Source organism: Mauremys reevesii, linkage group 20 (assembly GCF_016161935.1).
Source record: "Mauremys reevesii isolate NIE-2019 linkage group 20, ASM1616193v1, whole genome shotgun sequence".
NCBI classification, from domain to species: Eukaryota; Metazoa; Chordata; order Testudines; family Geoemydidae; genus Mauremys; species Mauremys reevesii.
In genome coordinates, this window is record NC_052642.1 from 2,476,537 (window position 1) to 2,494,436 (window position 17,900).

The following is a 17,900-nucleotide window of genomic DNA, read 5'->3' on the forward strand; positions in this document are numbered from 1 at the left end:
AGTGAACTCGAAGCATGCTGAAGAAGAATGTCCAATCAATCTTCTTTGAGATCCTTCATGTCCCTTGTGCAAAGGAAGGCAGAAGAGTCTGGATGTAAATTGCTGGGTAGGAGGGCTTTGGTTCCGTGGAACGTTGGTCCATGTTCTATGGGGGGAGAGGCCTGTGTAGTTTGTATAGCCTTCACCTCCTGGAGGACAGGCTGGCTAAGTAGCCAGGAGGAAGTTAAACTAAATTACTGTGGATAAATGTAAAGTAATGCACATTGGAAAAAAATAACCTCAACTATACATACAATATGATGGGGGCTAATTTAGCTACAACGAGGCAGGAAAAAGATCTTGGAGTCATCGTGGCTAGTTCTCTGAAGATGTCCATGCAGTGTGCAGAGGCGGTCAAAATAGCAAATAGGATGTTAGGAATCATTAAAAAGGGAATAGAGAATAAGACTAGAATATATTATTGCCCTTATATAAATCCATCTCGAATACTGCGTACAGATGTGATCTCCTCATCTCAAAAAAAGATACACTGGCACTAGAAAAGGTTCAGAAAAGGGCAACTAAAATGATTAGGGGTTTGGAGAGGGTCCCATACGAGGAAAGATTAAAGAGGCTAGGACTAAGGGGAGATATGATAGAGGTCTATAAAATCATGAGTGATGTGGAGAAAGTGGATAAGGAAAAGTTATTTACTTATTCCCATAATACAAGAACTAGGGGTCACCAAATGAAATTAGTGGGCAGCAGGTTTAAAACAAATAAAAGGAAGTTGTTCTTCACGCAGCGCACAGTCAACTTGTGGAACTCCTTACCTGAGGAGGTTGTGAAGGCTAGGACTATAACAGCGTTTAAAAGAGATCTGAATAAATTTATGGTGGTTAAGTCCATAGATGGCTATTAGCCAGGATGGGTAAGGAATGGTGTCCCTAGCCTCTGTTTGTCAGAGGATGGAGATGGATGGCAGGAGAGAGATCACTTGATCATTGCCTGTTAGGTCCACTCCCTCTGGGGCATCTGGCATTGGCCACTGTCGATAGACAGGGTACTGGGCTAGATGGACCTTTGATCTGACCCAGTACGGCTGTTCTTATGTTAAAAGGGGATGGTAAAAAGAGGGACGATATGAGTGCTTAGTTAGCACAAAATTGAGATGTTGAGAACAAAATTAAGCAAGGAGCCAAATGACATGAAGAGAAGAAATTTTGGAATTGAATTCTTGAAATTTTCTGAATTCTTGGAGCCTGAGTAACAAAACAAGAGGAACTGGGATTGCTCATTTATGAGGATAAATTTGATCTAACCGATATAAATGAAACCTGGTTGGATGAGTCACAAATGTTATGAAATGTTAAAGCCAGTGGTTATAACCTATTTGGGAAGGATCGTGCAAGCAAAAGATATGTGTGTGTGTGTGTGTTGGTGTGTTGGGCGGGGAGGGAGGATGGCATAACCTTTTTCCGAGTCACTGATAACGTAGAAGAAAATTATCTTGATTGCTTGTGGATCTATGTTCTAATAGATAAAGAACAAGATGGGGTACTAGTTGGTCTCTGCCACAGGCCAGCTCACACATGGAGCAGGATGCTTCCTTACGCACCAATCTATAATGTGCAAAGAGAAGAGATAAATGTGTAATCATGGAGGACTTTCGTTTGAGTGACATATGCTGGAGGTCTCATGCTACCAATACTAAAACGTCCTTGGATTTTGTAAACATTGCAAATAACTAGGACTGTCGATTAATCACAGTTAATGTACGTGATCAATTAAAACTGTGATTAATCACAACTTTTTTAATTACACTGTTAAACAATAGAATACCAATTGAAATTTATTAAATATTTTGGATTGTTTTACATTTTCATATTTATTGTATTCTGTGTTGTAATTGAAATCAAAGGATATATTTTGATTACAAATATTTGCACTGTAAAAGTGATAAAAGAAATAGTATTTTTCAATTCACCTTGTACAAGTATTATAGTGCAATCTCTTTGTCGTTAAAGTGCAACTTACCAATGTAGATTTTTTTTGTTACATAACTGCACTAAAAAACAAATCAATGTAAAACTTCAGAGCCTACAAGTCCACTCAGTCCTACTTCTTGTTCAGCCAATCGCTAAGACAAACAAGTTTGTTTACATTTACAGGAGATAATACTGCCCGCTTCTTATTTACAATGTCACCAGAAAGTGAACTGGCATTTGCATGGCACTTTTGTAGCCAGCATTGCAAGGTATTTATGTGCTAGATATGCTAAACATTCATATGCCCCTTCATGCTTCGGCCTCTATTCCAGAGGACATGCTTCCATGCTGATGACGCTTATTTAAAAAAAAATGCATCAATTAAATTTGTCACTGAACTCTTTTGGGGAGAATTGTATGTCCCCTACTCTGTTTTACCCAAATTAGGCCATATATTTAATGTTATAGCAGTCTCGGATAATGACGCAGCATGTGTTCTTTTTAAGAACACTTTCACTGCAGATTTGACAAAACACAAAGAAGGTACCAATGTGAGATTTCTAAAGATAGCTACAGCACTTGACCCAAGGATTAAGAATCTGAAGTACCTTCCAAAATCTGAGAGTGACTAGGTGTGGAGCATGCTTTCAGAAGTCTTAAAAGAGCAACACTGTGATGCGGAAACTACAGAATCCAAACCACCAAAAAGGAAAATCAACCTTCTGCTGGTGGCATCAGACTCAGATGATGAAAATGAACATGCGTCGGTCCTCACTGCTTTGCATTGTTATCGAGCAGAATCAGTCATAAGCATAGACGCATGTCCCCTGGAATGGTGGTTGAAGCATGAAGGGTGTCAAGGTTTCCTCCCCCACTCTGAACTTTAGGGTACAGATGTGGGGACCTGCATGGACCCTTCTAAGCTTAATTCCTAGCTTAGACCTGGTAACACTGCCACCAGCCAGTAATCAGTGTCTGGCACACTTTCTGTCCCCCCAAAACCTTCCCTGGGGAACACAGATCCAAACCCCTTGGATCTTAAAACAAGGAGAAATTAACCATCGCCCCTCACCAATCCCTGGTGAGTTCAGACCCAATCCTCTTGGATCTTAAAACAAAGAAAAATCAATCAGGTTCTTAAAAAAGAAAGCTTTTAATTAAAGGAAGAAAAGGTAAAAATTATCTCTGTAAAATCAGGATGGAAAATGCTTTACAGGGTACTTAGATTCATATAGCCCAGAGGAAAACCCCCTCTAGCCTCAGGTTCACAGTTACAGCAGAGGTAAAAATCCTTCAGCAAAAAGGAACATTTACAGATTGAGAGAACAAACATAAGACTAACACGCCTTGCCTGTGCTACTTACAAGTTTGAAACATAAGAGACTGATTCAGAAAGATTTGGAGAGCCTGGATTGATGTCTGGTCCCTCTCAGTTCCGAGAACGAACAACCCCCAAACAAAGAGCACAAAAGAAAGACTTCCCTCCACCAAGATTTGAAAGTATCTTATCCCCCTATTGGTCCTCTGGTCAGGTGTCAGCCAGGTTTACTGAGCTTCTTAACCCTTTGCAGGTAAAAGAGACATTAACCCTTAACTATCTGTTTATGACAAAGGGACATATGACTCTTTAGCTCATCTGGCATGTAAATACCTTGCGACGCCAGTTACAGCAGTGCCATGAGAACGCCTGGTCTCACTTTCGGATGACTTTGTAAACAAGAAGTGGGCAGCATTATCTCCTGCAAACGTAAACAAACTTGTTCGTCTGAGCGATTGGCCGAACAAGGAGTAGAACTGACTGGACTTGCAGGCTCTAAAATTTACTTTGTTTTATTTTTGAATGTATTTAGGGAACACGTGATATAGTCCCATTTTATGTGATTGTAACACTCTTTGCATTCCACTAGTACTTCTGGAGTCTGTTAAACAGAAGCTACTAAAATCAGGCATTTTTTCAGTCAGCAGATCCAGATCACTTCCATCCAAGAGCTTTAAAAGAGCTGACTGAAGGGCTCGCTGGACTATTAATGTTGATTTTCAATGTGTCTAAGAGCACTGGGATAGTTCCAGAAGACTGAAATAAAGCTAATGTGTAACTTTTGAAAAGGGTAATGGTCTGTTAGTTTGACATCAATCCTGGGCAAGATAATAGAACGGCCAATACAGGGCTTGATTAATAAAGAATTAAATGAGGGTAATGTAATTAAAGCAAATCAATATGGGTTTTTGGAGGATAGATCCTATCAAATTAACTATCTTTTTAGATATCTTTAGCAACCAAATGTATAATAATAGTGTTGATATCATACTCTTACACTTCTCTAAGGTGTTTGACTTGGTACTGCACTACCTTTTGATTTAAAAAAATTAGAATGATATAAAATTAATATGGCACATGTTAAAGGGATTAAAAACTGGCTAACTGATAAGATTTCAGAATGTAACAGTAAATGGGGAACAGTCATCACAGCATGTCTGTGTGCAGCAGGGTCCCTAGAGATTGGTTTTTGGCCCTATGCTATTTAACATTTTATCAGTGACCTGGAAGAAAACATAAAATCATCACTGATAAAGTTTGCGGATGGCACAGAAATTGGTGGAGTGGCACGTAATGAAGAGGGCAGATCTCTGATTCAGAGCAATCTAGATTGCTTGGTAAACAGGGCCCAAGGAAACAATATGTATTTTACTATGCATGCCATCCTGTCATCTAGGAACAAAAAACATAGGCCATGCTTGCAGGATGGAGGACTCTGTCCTTGCAAGCAAGGACTCTGAAAATGATTTGGGGGTTGTGGGAGACGATCACCTGAAGATGAGCTCCTGATGTGATGTTGTGTCCAAAAGAACGAATGAAATCCTGGGATACATTAATTGGGGAATCTCAAGTAGGAGTAGAGAGGTTATTTTACCTCTGTATTTGGCACTGGCGCTACCACTACTGGAATTCTGTGTCCAGTTTTGGTGCCCACAATTCAAGAAGGATGTGGATAAATTGCCGAGGGTTCAGAGAATAGCCAGAAGAGTGATTAAAGGATTAGAAATGAAGGAACAGAAGCATGAGGTTTATTACGCACAGCGCTGGCCCAGTGTCCCTTTGCTTATTAGGCTCAGTGAGACACTGCTAAACAATTGATTACAATAGATTATATAGGGTGCCAGTGGGCGGAGAGAAGCGATGGGGTGGGAGTTCCCGAGCCCCTGGATAGGTTCTAGCAGCAAGACAAAATTAGCACAATAAGCCAATAGTCTAAAACATTACATAATGGCTCCACCCATAGCTCAGGTTAACATGTTTGCTAGTACACAGGTGTTGTCCCTCAAAATTCTCCTCTTGCAACGTGTAAGTTGAATCCTGATTTCAGGTCCATAGAAATGACGGCGCTCTTTCCAGACAGCATGGCCCACAGGGTTTAAACAAAAAGAACAGTAAGCAGCAGTGACAATCATGTATGGTTTACAACTGCGTTTCTGCGAACTAGGATTGGCATCTGTAAGGGAGGATGCCATAACTCATGCTATCATGTTAGGCCTCTCCCTGAACCCTGGTAGGCATTCGGGGAGTATGTACCGTTATCTCTTCATGAACCAGGGAGCAGACTTTAAGGCTTCTGTTAGTGAGTTATGTGCCTATAACTCGTGATAAGCCTCCCAATTACTGCTCTCCACCTGGAGTGATGCTCTCAGCTTATTTTATGTATAGTTAAAACAAACAAGGTCATCTCCTGATTATCCCAGCTTTCTTCAGCCATGTGTTGTCCATTGTTAACTCGGCCTTATGCCTCAGACCAAGCGGTGGAATTTGGGTCTATGTGAAAGATTCTTAACAGAGACTGTGGTCAAGATCTTACATATGTATTATTGGGATTTTGGCCCTTCAAGAAAACATTCCTGATAGTGATCGACTCAAGGAGCTCAGTTCATTTAGCTTAACAAAGAGAAATTTAAGGGGTGACTTGATTATAGTCTATAAGTACCTACCAGGGGAACAAATTTTTAATAATGAGTTTTTCAATCTAGCAGACAACAGTATAACTTGATGCAATGGCTGAAAGCTTTGAGCATGGGGTTGGACTAGATGACCTCCTGAGGTCCCTTCCAACCCTGAGATTCTGTGATTCTATGAAAGCTGAAGCTAAACAAATTCAGACTGGAAATAAGTCATACATTTTTAATGGTGAGAGTAACTAACCACTGGAACAATTTATCCAGGGTTGTGGTGTATTCTCCATCAATGAAAATTTTTAAATCAAGATTGGGTGTTTTTCTGTGGCCTGTGTTACACAGGACGTCAGACTAGATGATCATAATGGGCCTTCCTGGCCTTAGAATCTATGAACCATTACAGAAACCCTGAGTCAGAGAATTGTTTTAATAGTTATAATTAATAATGAAACAATATTTGAGGCTGTTTTCTGTCTCCAGTGTAATAATTGGACCTGTAAATAAAAATGAAGCAAAGTCTAAGGACGATGTGTTGGCCCAGGATTGAGTTATTGCCAAACCAGCAGGAAGCATCCTCAAGTTGTAGGTTTTAAAATACTTAAATATCCTTTTTCTCTGCATTCAAAAGTGGCTTTTATTAAAATTTTCAGGTCTGATAAGCTACTGCCATCAGAACTTCTCATCGGTGGACTCAGGTTTAATTCTGGAGCGTGCTAAGCATTTTGGCCCTAATCCAGCAAAGCATTTAAAAATGTGCTTAATTTTAACGATGTGAGTAATTTCATTGATACCACTGGGAGTACTTGTATGCTTAACGTTAAGCACAAGCATAAGTACTTTGTTGGATCAGAGTGAAAATGCTCAGTACTCTGTAGAATTGAGCTCCACATTACCCACATCTTTATGCCATTACTCAGGCAACTTACTTTGAAGAAAATCCAGCAACAAGTTACAACAGGCTGTATATTTGATTCCCTGGCTGGTTTACTCCTGAGGGCATTCTGTGCCAAAAAATAAAAAATTCTGCACACAATATTTTAAAATTTTGCAAATTTTATTTGTCAAATAAATGTGGCGGCTCCAGCAGGGCCTTGGGGAGCACAGGCCCCTGGCTGCACGGAGGTGGGAGATCACTGTTCAGCTCCCCCCGGGACACGGACTCAGCGGTGAGGCTGCACCCAACCCTGACACGGCACAAGGACCCAGCCTGCCCCAGAAACACCCCAGGGCCCTGCCCCTCTGCGTGGGGCAGGCAGGCTCAGCAAGGCAGAATCCAAGTGTGGAAGAGCTTACTGTGGGGGGATCCATGTGTGGGTTGAGGGTTCTGTGTGGGGCAATCTGCGTGTGGGTGGCTCAGTGGGGGATCTGAGTGTGGGGGGGATCTGGATGCACAGGGGCTTGTTGGGAGGGTTCTGAGTGTAATGGTAATGGGACTCTGCAGGGGAGTCCAGGTGAAGATAGGGCTCTGCACAGGGGGGTCTGAGTGTGTGTGGGGGGGATAGAGCTTGGTGGGAGGTCTATGGGGATCAGTGGGGGATCCAGATGCTGGTGGGGTGGGGATCCCAGTGTGGGTGGCTCATCGGGGTGGTCCAGGTACAAGGGGAGTGGAGCTCGTCAGAGGGTTTCTGAGTGCAGGGGGTGGGGATGAGGCTCGGCAGGAGGGTCTGGGTATGAGGGGGTCTGGCTGCACGGAGGTTGGGTGGATGGGGGAGCAGATCCCTCCCCCTGTAGTTGAGAAGCAATGGGTACAGGAAGTATGTGTGTGTGTGTGTGTGGTGGAGTTTCTGTGCTTCCTGCAGCCAGGGGAGAAATATGAGAGTGGGTCTTACCCACCCCGGATGCTGTGCTGGGAAAGAGAAAGTCCTGTCCTCCCCCAGCCCAGCCAGGACTAGCAGCTGAGCCCGGCACAGGGTAGGAGCCACCAGCTGGGTCTTCCCCAGTCCCGCCTCCTGCCCCACAGTGATTTACCTCTCTGGTAAATCTGAAACACGCTGCTGGGAAGGGTTGCATGACCGCTCTTGTGGCTTCCCTTTGCTTCCCCATCAGAAAGTCATTTTTCTGCAGGGAAGTGAATAAATCCTGCAGGGGACATAAATTCTGCGCGTGCGCAGTGTTCCCCCGGGAGTACTAGTTCTTAGCGGTAGTGATCTGCAAACAGTAGCTTCTGCTGTAATAACTTTGTCAAAAATACCTTTAAAATGTTTGTTTTTCCAAAGAAACCATGTGGTCCTACAGGAGAATGCACAGCATGTGAGCAGATTTATAGCTCTTGCCAACGTTGGCAATACAAGCAAGAAAAAGGTAATGGCGAATGCTTGATTATTTTCTTCTATCAGATATAGATATTGTGGAAACAAGCATGACTTTGGACATCTAATTTATTTTTAGAGTATGGCTGGGGTCACACATTGAATGATGGGGCCTTTCTGATGTCACAGTTACATACAGACTTGCAACAGAGCAAAGTTGGAATCTCATCACTCAAGTAATACCCCATAATGTTTGGTAGATGAGGTTAAAAACAAAGAAAACATTCCCACTCTTGACAAGTTGCCAGCCTTGTGTAGATCCCTTCCACATTCGTCTTTGTGGGTAAGTGCCCTGTAAGACGCATGTGGGGTGCAGTGAGTTTGTCAGGCCTGCTGACAGTATGGGGCAGGGCATTGAGGCTGGTGGGGCAGGTAACACTCACTGGGCTGGGGGGCAGGTGGTGCCAGGATCGGGCAGGGGCAGGTACCTGTCAGTCTCCGGTGCTTGGGCTGCGCCGGGGCCAACACCTCTTCACCTTGGAGTCTCCCCCGCCTGCCCGGGGACCAGTCCTCCTCTCAGGCTCCCCAGCTGCTGCCACCACGGCTGCCTGGGAGGACACGGGCAGGGCAGTCGGGCTTTTGGAGGTGTTGGGACCTGGGGTCCAAGGAACCTTAGGGAGGGAAAGATTTAGGGGAGCGAGGGGCAGAATTGTGAACAAGTGTCATCAGAATAATAGAAGAACGAGATTTATCACTTTTCCCTGTTATTTTCTCTAATCCATTTAATGGGCACTACTTCCAGATCTGCTGCTGCTTTTCAAAAAGGTTCTAAAAATGGAAATGTAAAATGAACTGAATTCTTGTTGTGAAGCTAGTTGTTCCTTTTCAGTGCCTTTTGGGTTGCTGAATCATTTTTGTTTTCTCCAGTATCTCTATGCATTTAGTATTCTCCCAATGCGCTCAATGGACCCTGCAGAGCTAGTGAAACAGCCACAAGATGTCACTGAAAACCCATATCAGAAATCCGGGAAAGAAGCACATAAGCCAAAGATGCTCTCAGGTGCAGAGGTACAATATGTTCAGCCTTTGTGTGAGTGAGCTGCTGCTTTCTTCTGCAGCATAAAACAGCGCTTGGGTTTGTTACCTTTGAGTGTTTCTGTCCAAAGTGCTTTGAATGTCTGAGGGATGGTTTGGGGTGATGCACAATCTCAGGAACAGCCTCATTGTGGCCTGTGGTATTCTGTAGTGTAGCACATAGTTGCTGCCTACCTTTAACGGTGTGTAGATACTGCAGGCCATGCTCCAAATCAGTGTGAGTGACTAGGCTGCTTGTTGGGACCTATTTTCCATGGGCTTCTTTGCATACTGGGCCCATGTAGGGCAGGCTCCACAGTGAAGCTGGAGTGACTGCGGTTGGCCTGGTTTCTGTCAGTTAGAATATAGCCCTTAGAGTCCTGGTAAATTGTCAGTGCAGCCCTGCACTCCACCAGTTCCATTTCCCCCATGCACCCTTTCTTTCCTTCTCCCATAAGTGCTTCTGTGCCTTCTGAATATTTCATAAAACACAGCCGCTCTGAAAGTAAGAGGGGCCGCTGAAATAGGGAACGGGATAACTGTTTTAGACAAGTCTCCCAGCCTGGGGATATGGTTACTAGGCAGATGGACTTCATTGTATTAGTGGGAGAGAAGATCAAACCATTATGTCACTTATCTGCTGAGTAACAAACAGCTTTTTCAGAAGGATCTCTTTGTATATTAGGTGGGGCTTCATCATATAGACAGAGCACAATTGACTTTGGTTTTATTTTTCTGACCAGGAAGAACCAGCTTGTCAGTTTTTCTTTGATTTGAGCAAACAGCATGGAAAGAAGCGGCCATCAGATGGAAAGGGAGGACAGCATTCCCAGCTCAAGCAGCCTAAGAAAATCCGTGAGTACCTGGCCATTGGTGCTTTTGGTGAACTCCCTGGAAGCTACCCTAGAAAAATAAGAGAGCAAAATATTCCTGAGTAGTAGTAGTTGTTGTTCTTTGAGTAGTGTCCCTATGGGTGCATCGCTGTAGGTGTGTCTGCGTCCTTGCGTCTCTAATCGCAGATTATAGATAGCATTGTCCGTCCGGCCCCCACATGTGCTCTTCCTCCCTCGTGGTCTGTTTCAAGGCTATGTAGCGCTGTGTGAGCAAACCACCCTCAATTGCTTCTCGACTGCCTTTGGCCTTGAACGGAAAGTATAGCAGTTCCGTTGTCTTCTTCACTGCGTCATAGGTTAGCATAAACTATTGGAGATATTACACGCTTCCTCCTCTTCTAGAATCGCCATTCCAGTCACCGAGGTTCCTCTGGCCCCAGCTAAGGTCATATGGCAGACACCAGCCTCTGTTGTATCAACATCCAAAAGGGCCGATAAAAAGTATTGCGTTCCCCTCTTCACCCATCTTCAGCCAAACTATGTCGTGGTGGATGCAGTCAATGCTCAGGGAAAGCAGTATTACTCCAGATCCACCCCTTACATAGACACTGGAAGACGCTAGACTTCCTTGGACAAAAGGCATACTTATCTGTGACACTGCAATTCAGGGCCTCACATGAGGCCCTAATGGCCAAATATGTTTTCATGAACTATTGAAAACTGAGTACTTCTATTGACCACTTACTGGAAGCACAAAAAGAACAATTTCAGGCCATCATCACACAGGGACAATTACTAGCAAGAACAGCGCTACAGACTGCAGTGGATGTGGCTGACGCAGCAGCCTGCTCAGTCTTGATGGCGGTGGTAATGAGTCGGGCATCCTGGTCACACCTCTCATGGTTGCCCAGAGAGGTGCATGCAGTGGTTGAAGATCTCCTGTTCAAAGGGCCCAAACTATTCACTGACAAGACCGCCATGTCGCTCCACACCCTGAAAGACTTGAGGATCATGCTATGCTCCCTGGATATCTATACACCAAGGCAGAAGAGGAAATTTACATCACAACCACCTCACAGATCCTGATTACCCCAGTTCCCTCCATCACAGCACTACTATGAACCACAGCGCAAGAGACCCCGGATCCAGAGGAGGAAGTCATCAACTTCCCTCGATCTCTCAACCCTCGTCTTCTAAACACCAATTTTGACTCCTTGGTTGAGGCCCCGAATGACCACTTCTTGCAATGCGATCAGCTGCCCGATACGGTGCTTCTGTGCCCATTTGGTAGTTGCCTGACTCATTTCTTAAGGAACTGGAAGAACAACACCTCCAAAAAGTGGGTTTTGGAGATTGTTTCAAAGGGCTACTCCATCCGCTTCACGTCCCTCCTCCCCACCCATCCTCCCTCCCCATCCTCTTCAGGGACCCTTTTCACGAGACACTGTTGCCTCAGGAAATAGATCACCTGCTCCACCTAGGGGCCATAGAATCAGTCCCCACTCACCTCAGGGGCATCGTTTTTTTACTCCAGGTATTTCCTGATACCCAAGTCAAAGGGAAGTTGGAGGCCCATACTAGATCTACAGGCACTAAACAGATATGTGAAGGCTCAGAAGTTCAAGATGGTCACTCTAGCAGCTATTCTATCTCTGGAGCAAGGAGATTGGTTTTTGGCCCTTGACCTATAGGATGCCTACTTACATATTTCCATCTGACCATCTCACAGGAGATTTCTTCGGTTCACCTGTGGGCAAAACCATTATCCAATACAGGGTGCTCCCTTTCAGCCGCACCCAGGATGGTCTCCAAGGTCCTTGCCATTGTAGTGGCACACCTACGAATGTTGGGTATTGTCATCTACCCATTCCTGGATGGCTTGCTTCTCTGGGGTTGAACTGGACTTGGTGTAGGTGAGAGCATTCCTCCTCTTGCATGAATTCAGCACCCTGTGGAGCCTCATAGAGACAGTCCAGACTGGCCCACAAATGGCCAGGAATTGCTTCCAGCTCCTGGGCACATGGTGGCATGCACATTCATGACGCTAAATGCCTGGCTATTCATGAGATGTCTGCAGATGTGGTTCAAATCTGTCTACTCCCTGTACAGGGATGGGTTAGACAAGCCCCTGTTGATGCCCTCCGGGGTCAAACCTCCACCAATGCTGACCCTAACAACAGACGCCTCCCTGATAGGCTGGGGAGCCCATCTGAACAACCACAAGGTCCAGGGCAAGCAGTCTCCCTCAGAAGCAGTCCTCCACCTCAATCTCTTGGCGCTAAGAGCTGTCAGAAATATCTGTATACGCTTTCTCCAATTCATCCGGGATACTCACACAAAGGTCATGACAGACAGTGTGACCTGCATGTTCTACATCAAGTGGGTGCCAGATCACCCTCCCTTTGTGTGGAAGCACTACAGCTTTTTAATTGGTGCTCATCTTAGGCACCATGGATACAGAATGTGACAGCTGACCGCCCTAGTTGAAACTTCTCCCATGATCACAAATGGGAAACGAACCTTGCAATGCTTCACAATATATTCAGCCTATAAGGGACCCTGACAATAGACCTTTTTGGCACTTACCGGAACAGGAAAAGTCCTTGCTATTGCTCCAGAGCTGGATTGAGGAGACAGTCCCTGGGGGACACCCTGATCTTCCTATGGAGCAGGGACCTACTGTACACCTTTCTTCCGTGTCCTCTGTTATTCAGGGTCTTGTTGGGGAGAGAGAGAGAGAGAAGATTATTCTGATTGCCCCCTCCTGGCCGAGACAAGTTAGGTTCCAGTATGTCCTCCGATTCCTCTTCTGCCCCTTCCTCATCTGCTCTCTTAGAACAACGGAAGGGTCCTTCACCCCAACATGCGGATCCTCTGGCTTCAATCTGACTCTTTTTTGGTTCCAACACCTACAGAGTGAATGCTCTGAGTGGGTAAAAGACTCATAGACTATCAGGATTGGAAGGGACCTCAGGAGGTCATCTAGTCCAACCCCCTGCTCAAAGCAGGACCGATCCCCAGACAGATTTTTGTCCCAGATCCCTAAGTGGCCCCCTCAAGGATTGAACTCACAATCCTGGGTTTAGCAGGACAATGCTCAAACCACTGAGCTATCCCTGTGTTACTGCACAGTAGGAAATCAGCAACTCATCATGCCCTCCTTCAAAAGTGAAAACAATTCCAAGTTTGGTGTGATTCCAAGCAATTGGACCTGTCATCTTCCTCCCTCCCATTGATTCTGGACTATATTCTCGAGACCTCAAATGGTCCAGGGTTTCTCTTAGCTCACTTAAAGTTCATCTAGTGACTATAACGGCCTTCTACCATCCCATGGACAGATACTCAGTGTTTGACCATGCAACAACATGCAGATTCATTAAAGGCATGGGAATCCTCTTCCTGCATGTTAGACCACCCACTCCAGCCTGAGACCTCAATCTAGTTTTAGAACCCTGACCAGATAACCCTTTGAGCCTGTGGCTAATTGCTCCCTATTACACCTATCTATTAAGATGGCATTCCTAAGGGTGTCCTGGTACCTAACCCAGATGGCAGCATGAGATTCTGCAATGACTTCTGAAAATAAAACGAGGTGTCGCGGTTCGATGCTTACCGTATACTTCGGATAGACGAGCTAATTGAGTGATTGGGAAAAGCACGATTCCTGTCCACCCTTGACCTGACCAAGGGTTATTGGCACATCCCTCTGGCCAAGGAAGCCAAAGAGAAGGCTGCTTTTTCTACACCAGAAGGATTGTACCAGTACATGTCCTCCCTTTTGGGTTACATGGGGCTCCTGCGACTTTCCAGCAGCTCATAGATAAGCTGTTACGTCCACATGGCAAGTATGCAGCCGCTTACCTCGCTGATGTCATCATACATAGCCCAGACTGGGAGATGCACCTAGAAAAGATGCAAGCAGTACTGGACACTGAGGAAGGCAGGTTTCACCCCCAAATGTGCAATAGGGCTATCAGAAACCAAATAACTCAGGTACATCATAGGGAGGGGCATTGTAAAGCCTGCCCCCAACTGAACAAGTTAGAGGTGATACAAAGATGCCTGACCAATCTGGAAGACACCGGTCAGAGCATTCCTGGGGATAGTTGGATACTACAGGCGATTCATTCCCCACTTTGCTACCTAGCATACCCGTTGACAGATCTGATAAAGGCTTGGGGCCCAGCAATATTGAAATGGACCGGCACAACTGAAGAAGCTTTTGCCGATCTGAGGACTGGCCTCTGCAATAACCCAGTACTAGTAGCCCCAGACTTTGAGAAGGAGTTTATACTACAAACCGATGCCTCTGAGGCTGGGTTAGGAGCCGTACTTTCTCAAATGCTAGGAAAGGAAGAACACCCAGTCCTGTTTCTTAACAGGAAGCTCCTACCCAGAGAACAAAAGTATGCCATGGTAGAGAAGGAATGCCTTACGGTAAAGTGGGCCACGGAAATCCTCTGATACTGCCTACTTGGACGGAGATTTACCCTCATCACTGACCAGGCCCCCCTGAAATGGGTGCACTGGAACAAAGAAAGAAATGTAAGGGTAACGAGGTGGTTCCTGTTGTTACAACCCTTCCACTTCAGAGTGCAACACAGGTCAGAGACCAAGCGTGGTAACGCTGAGGCATGTCAGTGGTGCACTGTTTTTCGACCCAAGTAGCCCAACCCTGTGGTGTTGAGAGCGGGGAGAATATGTGACAAAGTCAGGCTGGACGGCTGCAAGAGGGTGCTGGAAGGCCGATATGTCAGCCTTAGAATGTAAAAGGCCCTTTTTTCTACAAGTTGAGAAGGGGTTACCTCAGGTCAATTGGGAACACCTGAATCCTTTCAAGGGCTCCCTGACATCTTTTAAAACCCCTCCTCTGGTGAGAGAAAGGGGGAAGAGAGAGACAAGCTGCTGCCAGGCTAGTGGCAGCAGGGAAATAAGCTTTTCCAGGGTGAGAGGCTGTGCTTCTTCCCAGAGGGGAAACAGCCAAACCTGAGTGCCTGCTAGGAAAGGGCTGACACTCCAGGGCACACAGGACAACCCAGCGAGGAGGCAGGGAAAGGTATCCCCTTTATTTTTGTGTTTGTGAGACTGTTAGATTTTTGTTTGGTGGAGGTTCACCCCTTAGGCCAATCCCGAGGGCTACCCTGAAAATATGACGAAAGGAGCACAGAGAGGGGAGACAAATACTGCCCGGAGTGGGGCTGATTTACCTCAGGCCTGTCACCACCAGAGGGGGAAGTGCTAAGTCTGGCGAGATGAAGGTGTCTTTCTGTAGCATGCATTCTACAAGATACGTTTCCACCTCGGTTGTGTTTCTTAAAGATGTCCCTGTGACATACTGTACCTCAAAGTACCACAGTGTAACCCCCATATTCAGCATTCGTATATGGTTGTGATATGTCATTCAAAGCATGCAATGTAAGATCTCATAGGAAAGGTTATGACCTGCTGAAAACCATTGTTCTGTCAAAATATGCATCTCATTAGTGTGTATAAAGTTATGAGATTTTGCTGCATGGCTGTCTTTGAAATATGGTGTAAGTCTGGGAGTCGTCCATTGCTAGTTCGCCAGTGACAATGAAGGAGGTGACCAACACCCAGGCAGGTGTTAAACGACCATTAATCAGCAGCGGAGTTGTAAACAAGGGATGTACAGTTCTGTAAGAGAGTTGTGCAGGCATCACACAATAGGAGGATTACTCAACTCTGAGACTCAGCAGGGCCCACCAGGGCATGTCTGGGCTAGTATTTTCCGTAAAAACCTCTAAGGAAGGAGATTCCACCACCTCCCTAGGTAACCCATTCCAGTGCTTCACCACCCTCCTAGTGAGAGAGTTTTTCCTAATATCCAACCTAAACCTCTCCCACTGCAACTTGAGACCATTACTCCTTGTTCTGTTAAGGTACATGTCCACTTTCCTTTGATGAAGTGGTGAACTAATCAAAATACTTGCATTGTTCAAGAAAGGATTTGAAGTGGTGCACGACGGTATATTCCTGGGGTGCAAGGCTGGGGCCTTGGGAGATTTGCTGGTGCCTTTCTCTGTGTGATTCATGAGTGGCTCAGGGAGCATTCATGCAATCTAGCTGGGTGTGGGGCTCCACATGCCACTGTGTTGAGTGATGACAGCACTTGGAGGGGTTTGCTGCTTGTCACTTGCAAAAACATTGTGAGAGGCAGCCCTCGCTGGAGAGTTAAGAGGGGACAGTGGTACCCCAGTTCCAGGTTGTACCCCAGGGATCCCGTCACAGTCCCCATCTCTGAAATCTCCAGGGCAGCAGCGTGGGCCTCTGGCCATACTTTCAGAGAACACTATGCAATTACCCAAGACTCAGACTCTGATACCATGTGTTATCAGTAATAGGATCCACTCCGAAGCCCCAGCTGTCCATGGGACATACTGCTGTGGAGTCACCTACAGCGGAGCACCCATAGGGACACTACAGTAACTCCTCGCTTAACGTTGTAGTTATGTTCCTGAAAAATGCTACTTTAAGAGAAATGATGTTAAGTGAATCCAATTTCCCCATAAGAATTAATGTAAATGGGGGATGGGGGGGTGTTAGGTTCCAGGGAAATTTTTTTCACCAGACAAAAGGCTACACACACGCGCGCGCACAGTATAAGTTTTAAACAAACAATTTCCAAAGTGCTCTGTGTGTGTGTGTGTGTGTGTGTGTGTGTGTGTGTGAGAGAGAGAGAGAGACACACACACAGTCTGTGTGACAGAGACAGACCGTGTGTGTGTGTGTGTGTGTGTGTGTGTGTGTGTGTGAGAGAGAGAGATGTACTTTTTAAGTACTGTAGATCAGCAAGTTGAGACAGCAGCTGCTGCCAGCAAGCTTCCTCCATCCTGAGCCCTGTCCTATCCCCGCCCCCGCTCTGTGGAGATGGTGTACAGGAGCGGGGGGGAAGGGAACCCCTCCTCCCCAGCAAGCAGTGGACAAAGCAGGCGGCTGCCAAACAACGTTATTAGGGAGCAACTTTAAACGAGCATGTTCTCTAATTGATCAGTGACAGAACAAAGCAACGTTAACTGGGCCGACGTTCAGTGAGGAGTTGCTGTACTTGAAGAAGGAAGTTACTCACCTTGTGCAGTAACAATATTTCTTTGCAATGTGTCCCTGTGGTGCTCCATAACCTGCCCTCTTCCCCTCTGCTTCGGAATTCCCGTCAAGGAACTCTGCAGTGGTGAAAGAACTGGGAGCAATTCGCCCACACAGTGCTACACAGCCTTGAGGCAGACCATGAGGAAGGGAGGGTGCATGTGTGGGCCGAACAGAGACTGCTACCTAAAATCTTCCAATAGAGGCGCAGGGGGCAGATACACCTACAGTGGAGACCCCTTAGGGGGACACATCTCAAAGAACCGTCGTTATTGCACAAGGTGAGTAACTTCCTCTTTTTAGTTACTTTGTGGTAACATCTGAATGCCCCAGTCCAGAACGGAGCCCCATCATGTTTTGCACTTCACAAATACAAAGGAAGAAATGGTCCCTTGCTCCCAAGGAGCTTACAAGCTAAATGAGACAATCAAAGGGTAGAAAATACTAAGCAGTTGGTCAGCATTGGTGGGAAACTGTTAGTATCACTTAAAAAAAAAAAAGTATGAAGGCTGGTGTGGTGTGAGGCTAAACGGCCTTACGTGTGGGCTCTGTAAGCTCACTACTATTAATCTCCACTTCTTCGAGTTACTGCACACGGGGATCCCACTTGCTTATGTCTGTGCCCTAGCACAGGAGTTCTGAACATTTTCACCAACCGTCTCCAGCAGGGGTTGCGGATGTGCCTTGCATGCCCTCTCACCCCTTCCCTGCCCCTCCACACCTGAGGG

The 17,900-nt window shown here is 45.8% G+C and overlaps 1 protein-coding gene across 5 annotated transcripts in view; it reads left to right on the forward strand.

Annotated features, from left to right (window-relative positions):
• CWF19L1 (CWF19 like cell cycle control factor 1) overlaps positions 1-17,900 on the forward strand; it is a 46,794-nt gene that overhangs the window by 14,003 nt on the left and 14,891 nt on the right. For 4 of the 5 annotated variants that reach the window (XM_039508477.1, XM_039508479.1, XM_039508480.1 and 1 more), the window contains 3 exons: positions 8,129-8,213; positions 9,089-9,229; positions 9,979-10,090. In XM_039508477.1, coding sequence (XP_039364411.1) covers positions 8,129-8,213; positions 9,089-9,229; positions 9,979-10,090 — 338 coding nt within the window. Of the gene's footprint in view, positions 1-7,000; positions 7,079-8,128; positions 8,214-9,088; positions 9,230-9,978; positions 10,091-17,900 lie in introns of those variants that run through there. The other variant, XM_039508481.1, reaches the window with a different exon arrangement.